At 34.4% G+C, this 7,146-nt stretch overlaps 1 protein-coding gene across 2 annotated transcripts; it reads left to right on the top strand.

Moving 5' to 3' along the window:
* LOC25482131 (F-box/kelch-repeat protein At3g23880) lies at positions 1 to 3,148 on the top strand. 2 transcript variants are annotated; one of them, XM_039833048.1, is made up of 3 exons: positions 1 to 195; positions 325 to 1,446; positions 2,380 to 3,148. In XM_039833048.1, the coding sequence occupies exons 2-3, from the start codon at positions 368 to 370 to the stop codon at positions 2,423 to 2,425; spliced, it is 1,125 nt and encodes a 374-aa protein (XP_039688982.1). In that variant the 5' UTR covers positions 1 to 195; positions 325 to 367; the 3' UTR covers positions 2,426 to 3,148. The 2 variants fall into 2 exon arrangements, with proteins under 2 accessions (XP_039688982.1, XP_013466093.1); XM_013610639.3 differs by lacking the exon at positions 2,380 to 3,148 and having other exon boundaries at positions 325 to 1,901.
* Positions 3,149 to 7,146: the final 3,998 nt, after the last annotated feature.

Raw genomic sequence — 7,146 nt, forward strand, 5'->3', positions numbered from 1 at the left:
ATAATCATTCTCTCCAATTATTCCCGCTAATTAAAATCTTTGAAACCCATCGTTCTTCTCTCACGCTTCGACGCAACCCGTTTCTCCGCCAGCCACGCCACCGTGCCTCGACGGTGGTTGCCAAAGCAACACCTCAGCCTGCAAAACCTGCTTCTGCACGTTGTTCATATTCGTCACTTTGCTTTTCTTCTCCAGGTTCGTTCTTGATTCTGTTTTCCATACTGCTTATTCATTCTTACGTTTTGAATTGTTAATTGAATCTTCTATGTTGAATCTTGCACTGTGATGTTTCATTGATTATAGTTTCTTTTTTTGTGCTTATAGGTTTCTTGATTACAACTTACTTGTTTTCATCAAAACCCTAACAATGAAAAAATTGTGCATACAAGACATATCGGAGATGGTGAATTTAGGGTTAGATTTAGAGACGGAGATTTTGGCGTGGCTGCCACTAAAGTCATTGATGCTTTTCAGATGTGTTCAACGATCTTGGAATGTTCTTGTTCAGAGCCCTGCCTTTCTGAAACGGCGGCACATGAATATGCATGATAGTCCTAGTCTCATGATCCTTAATAAAAAACAAAATTATGTAACCCTTCTCTCATGTGACAACCTAATACACATCAAATCCCCCTTTTCCAACAATTCTCATTATCCCATAACAATGGAAGGTATTTGTAACGGTGTTTTTTGTCTCAAAGGTTTCTGTTGGTATAATAGTTGTGTAAATGAGTTAGCCATCTTGAACCCGACAACTAGAGAGGTCCATCGTATCCCTCACACCTGCTACCTCAGTAATGGATCATACTTGTATGGTTTCGGTGCTGATGATTCCAACATCATCGATTTCAAAGTTGTGAAACTCTGTATCAATAATCATTGGAGAAAACACAAACTTTCTGTTTCATCAGCGGAAGTTTATAGTCTAATCACTAAATCATGGACCCCTACCCGACATCCTCCTCCTCCTTTTACTATCATCACACGTCAATGTCCCTTCAAATATAACACTCTTGTTAACGGCGTTTATCATTGGATTACAAAAAATTCATTCTACCATCGCTATGATGGTGTTGCAAATATCTTATGCTTTAACTTTCGCAACGATCAATTTCACCAACTCAGAGGGCCAACCTTATCAGCTGAAGATCGATACTTTCTATGTGATGAAGAAGTTGCTGAAATCAAGGGTTTTCTTGCTTATGTTGTGCAGTGTCACTATAACAACTTGAAAATTTGGGTAATGGATCATCGAAATGGATGGGAGAAAAAGTACAACATTGTCCCACCTTTGTTCAATTTTCGAATGTGCGGTCTTTGGAAGAACGGGGATCAACTCCTTGGAGGAAGGGCTGGAGAACTGCTCAGATCATATGACCATCAAGGCAACTCACTTTGCCAATTTCAAATTGATGTTGATTATGCTAAATATTTCTGGATCCATGAGTATGTACCAAGCATTGCTCCTTTGTCAGCATATTTAGCTAAGGCATTAGTCACACCAAACTGAGATATATTTTGTTAATGCATACAATGGTGTTATTTAGCATAGGTTTTAGCTAATTTGACTTACTAAGAAAGAATATCTGCAAGAGTTATGATCATTGATCAACTATGTTTACCAACATCTATCACATTTCTCTGAGATTACTGTTTTTTTATTATTTAATAGTTGTTCTTCCTTACTGTTTTTCAATTATTTAATAGTTGTTTTCATGTAGAAATGCAACAAAAGATGTCTTTCTGTATTAAAAACAAAACAAATTCTAGAAAATGTGGTTTTAGGAGTTTGATTACTATTGTGACTTGTGAGAAACATATATGGATGATAGATTACATTGAGTAAACTAAAGAGGAAAAGAATATCATATAGGATCCACACTCAGAATTCCTAGCTGTTTTTTGCTTTGCAGCATCTACAAAATAGAAAGGAAAAAGGCAGCTTCTTAACCTCATAAAAAGAGAGAAACAAAATATACTTTTTTGGCCATATTATTGTTTCTTATGTCAAATTCCATCTCTAAGGGTATTGTTTTGAGTTGACACACAATTAGTTGGAAAGAAAAAATCAAAACAGATGATACTTATACTACTTTGGTTTATTAAAATTGTCTTTATTCTTTGATTTATTTGTGATTTGAAAAACTGAAACAATTATTATTTTTTCCTTAATTTCCCTTGTTACAAACCTCTATTCATCAATCAAAATACAGGTTCTTATGGTATTATGTCTAACTTGTGAACAATTACATTAGAAAGGATATATGATATTTGTATTCGTATTGTTATGATGAATATTAGCTCGTTTTTTGTGATCTGAAACGTAAGAGTTCAAGAATTAATTCAAGAGTTTGACAACTTTAATTGAATTTTATACAGGAAAGATAGCTTTATTACTTGTCAAGTTAAGCCCAAATTGAAATGAGGTCCAATAGCCGGAGATAAGTGCTCATAATTCATAAGCACGGTTGACACTAACAAATTAGGCAACTCACTTTATAGAGTAAAGTGAGAGTATTATGGAATATTGATTAACAAATTAAATCTGAACATTGTAAGTATATCATAATAAATTTCGAGTTTGTTGAAATAATAACATCCGATTTTTTTTTTCACTTTGCACTTTATTCATTTGAAATGAACCAGATTTGCATGAATCAAAGAGCACAGGTTACAACATTAATCAATGGTGTGTGAATCCGAGGGTGTGTATGGGCGATATAGTGACCTGAAGTTTCAGACCAGATTGATGCATTGGTGTTTTGTCTCACTGTTTCTGTATTAGTTGTCTTGGAGGTCTCATTTTAGTTTTCTTTAATGGCAGCAGATTGGGGTATTTTGTCTTTTGATTCGCTAACAGTTAACTGTTTTTCCTTTGCATTGTGAGGTTTGGTGGGTCAGGTGATCTGTGGAGTTTAATCCTTTGGTGAAATAGTTGATTGTTGGTCAATCTTCTGGGATGTAGTTCATGGTGCCTTTTCTCTGGCTTGATAGGAGTTGTAGAGATGTTACAATTTTGAAAAGGCTCTTGGTTGGATCTTTGGTGTTGGTGAAGTATAATTCTGAGGTATGTTAATTGCATTGTTGAGTCGTCTTGGTTGTATCTCAATATCCTTATCATGTTGGCTGCGAAATAGAAAAGGAGAGAGATGCACTAACTAATTAACATGTTATTTTGTAAATTTATGGTACTTAGTTTTCAAAAAATATGTACTCCTTATTATTATTTTAATATTTTATCTCTTTTCCCTTTAAAAAAATATTTGATCTCTTATTACACTCGCATTTTCTTTCTTTTCAAAAGACTCTTATTTTGCTGTTAGGATCAATCATGCTACACTTGTTAAGAAATCAAATAAGTGAAGTTTTATATTGATTTTTTTTTTTTTTTAAAATTAAATTTTTTTTTTGGTAAGGCCAGAGCAAGATGACAAGGTAAGGAATAGAGGACATCTCAACGAAGTTGACGCCCCACTCTAACCCTACGTATGTCAAATGCTCATATATATTATTAAAAAAAGGAAAAAAAATACATAAAAATTGGGGGGACATAAAACCTGACCCAGTGAATCCGAGTGTGTCAACCCTAATGGGAAATACAATCAGGAACAACAATACACTCGATTCTACCCTAGTCAACTCTAACAAATGATGTTTACCAGCACGAACCGGGTCTATAAGCTGGTGAATGAACTGACTGTCAACACAGAGCGGATCATGTACCATCAACTCCCTGCACCATCCGTAACAAGCATTGACGACTCTTTCGAGTCCAAAACAATCCGTACTCCAACAATTCATGAACCAACAATTAATGCAAAGGATCAAAACGGATTAAAGACCCATATAGGTTGACGAGCATCAGACCAAGATGAGTCTACTCTTCTCAATACGGCGAATGAATTGACCACCAACACGATCAAATTCACGTTCCAACAACCCCCTATTAGCAAATCACAGCATGCATCAATGCTCTTTCAAACCTAACAAGTACGAACAATAGTAAAGATCGTTCATTTGTAACAACACTGGTAAATGAAATTGTCCGCTAACACGGAAACAACCCAATTTCATGTACACGCCATTTACTGCGACGAAAACCACAACAAGTTTACGACCACGATCACAAAGCCATCACCCTTTCGAGCACCACAATCCGAATCGCAATCCAAAGTGGAAGGACCAGCAAAGTAGATGCAAATAACACCCATTCGAGCCCTCATCACCTTTAAGAATAGAATAGGACCGTTTTCAACCATCGCAGCCACCACAGATTGACCGCGTTTCTGGGATTAACCAGTGGTTTTAAATAACTGATCCGCAGCGGATCACAACTTACCCGAAACCTGATCCAGACACCACGATAGAGAAACCCAAACCAGAAATTCGGCGAGCATAAGACAGAACAGACCAGATAACAGTCACGGCGGCGCGATCTGAGCGAACCCACGCCCCCGACGCGATGAACCACCGGAAGATCAGGGTCGAGAGGCGGTGTGGACGGTTGAACCATCGTCACACCACCACCACCACCGTCGTCTACATCGTGACCAGCAATAGGGGAGGCTGTGCATTCCAAATCTTTTTAAATTAACTACATAACTTCTAAAATATTACCACCTCCAACTTAAATTATATGTTACTTTGATTTTTTGAAGAGGTATATGTTACTTTGATAATTTTGCATAAATTAATAAATGTAATTAATGTTATATGGAGAAGAGAATTTATGAGTAATTTTACAAAATTTTCTTCATTAATGATATTGGAAAATAAATTTAAAAAAATTTAAAAAAAAATAGAGAAATAAATAACAAAGGACATAATAGAAAAAGACGCATTAATTTTTCTTTGATATTGTAAATTGACATATAATTTGATACAAATATATTTTGTCAGAATGACATAATTTGATATGGAGGGAATATTTTTTTTTTTTAAGAAGTTAAATTAACTCATCTAAATTGACACCGGTGAGAATTGAACATGAGACCTCGAGGAGCAGCACACTCCCAGATGTCAAACTAATACCACCCGACCAACCCAAGCGGATGGAGGGAGTATTAATTTAAGGGTTATGCTAACAAAAGATATTTATTAAGGATTTAAAAGAAGATATAATTTATAAATTTTACATAAAAAAAATCATTTTTAAAATTTCAATGTCTTGAATACACAATTTCTAAATAAAAGAAAATTCTTTAAACTTTTAAAGATACACTTGTATTTTTGTTTGTTCATAAAATATACTTGCGGAAAAAACAACTTTAGTCTGATTATGACTTTTTTGATAAATGACTTTATCCTAATTAAGATTTTTCAGTGGTCTACAGTATCTCCACCAATTTAAGTTCTCTAATTTGACTAATGATTATGAAATTAATTTTTTGTCATCTGTCTACAAATGGAATTAATTGGAGTAGTCATTTCTCCCACTAGCCACTAACATGAAAAAGCTTCAAAAGCAAACATGAATTAGCGTCATTGATTACAAATTTGGTCCCCTAAACAAATCAGATTTTTGCGATTCAAGTAATGTGCAAAACCAGAACACTCATATAAGACAAACATCAAAACTCAAAACATAAGACCGCACATTCTGTGTCTTGTTCTATAATTCTATTAATTAATTACTTCGTGATTAGACAATAATCTACACTTTTTAGTTAAGTAAAGCTGTATAACCTGGGTAAAGATCCTCTCCATTTATAATTTTTTTCATTTGTTGCAATTTGGAGAGAGATAGACAAAAAAAATATAAGTGGTGGGTCCTATCACTAAGTGGATCCCACCATCATTATTTTCTATGTGTCTATCTCTCTTCAAATTGCAACAAATGAAAAAAGTTATAAATAGAGAGAATCTTGATCCGTATAACCCAAAATAATGCTGATAAAAAAAATCCAAAATAGTGACCCACAGATTTAGCGATACCATTTTCTGCATTCTTGAATTTTTGAATTACTCTTACATGTTGACCCCATAAATTTCTGGTGCATTAAGCTCGTGTCTCGTGCATGCCATTCGAAGTACTTTCTCCGTTCTCCGTTTTAAAATGTGTGTGGTTTAAAGTTTCTATATATATTAAGAAATATAATAATTTTGTCTAAACACATTACATTTTTACTAAAATAACTTTTTTCTTTTTGAAGGATACTAAAATAATCTTGTTAGTGTATTTCTCATCATTATAAATTAAAGTAGAATATGTGCTTCGAATGTAGTGTACATAGTAATAATTAGGGGCACCGAAAAAAATTAATTGATACTACATTGAAAATCAAAACGACATTCATTTTGAATTGATTTATTTTTGCTAAAACACCATTCATTTTAAAACGGATGAAGTAATATTTTTTCTCATAAATAGGAGGGTGAATAGAATAGGTCGAACTAATGCTAGTGTTGTTCCAGCTGCTGCTAGTACTGATATCTCTGCCGTAATAGCTGTTGTTCCTGCTGTCTTCCAACCAGCAGCTGTTCCAGCTGCTGTCCAGCCGCGGTGGCAGCCTCCCGAGCATGGCAGTATGAAACGCAACGTTGATGCGGAGTTCTCCAGTCAACGCAACAAAACAGGCGTAGGCATTTGCATCCGTGACGAAGATGGAGTCTTTGTTTTGGCTAGAACAATCACCTTTATTGGTGTATATCCTGTTGACAAAGGTGAAGTTTTAGGCCTTTACCATGCGCTTCAATGGGCGAGTGATATGCACTTAGATAATATTGATTTTGAAGTCATCCCAAACCAACTCCAGACAATTTATACAAGAGGTGTGTTATCTGAACAACTATTTGTGTGACAACTTTTACGATAAATATAAATTTATAAAGAAAAGTAGATATTGATACGAAAAACAAAGCAGTAGAGAGAGAAATTAAAAACATAATGTAAGTATGAGAGAGAAAATTATCATCAAAGTTGTTGCAAAATAATTGTACAATTATAATTTCTTTTTACACAAACACTAGAGTTCCTTATTATTTCTACCACTACCATGATTTTACACACTCACATCATATATGAGTGAAAATGTAACTTATGTATGACCGTAAAAAAAAAGGATAGAATTGATGGTTAATTAATAAATCATTACTTTTTTCATCCTATCAAGTTCTCGCACTTATTATTCGGATTCTAAAATTCAA

The sequence above is a fragment of the Medicago truncatula genome, chromosome 1 (assembly GCF_003473485.1).
Source record: "Medicago truncatula cultivar Jemalong A17 chromosome 1, MtrunA17r5.0-ANR, whole genome shotgun sequence".
Lineage (NCBI taxonomy): Eukaryota > Viridiplantae > Streptophyta > Magnoliopsida > Fabales > Fabaceae > Medicago > Medicago truncatula.

Excerpts from the sequence above, each read along its gene's own strand:
- LOC25482131 (XM_013610639.3), top strand. The coding sequence starts at position 368 with ATGAAAAAATTGTGCATACAAGACATATCGGAGATGGTGAATTTAGGG.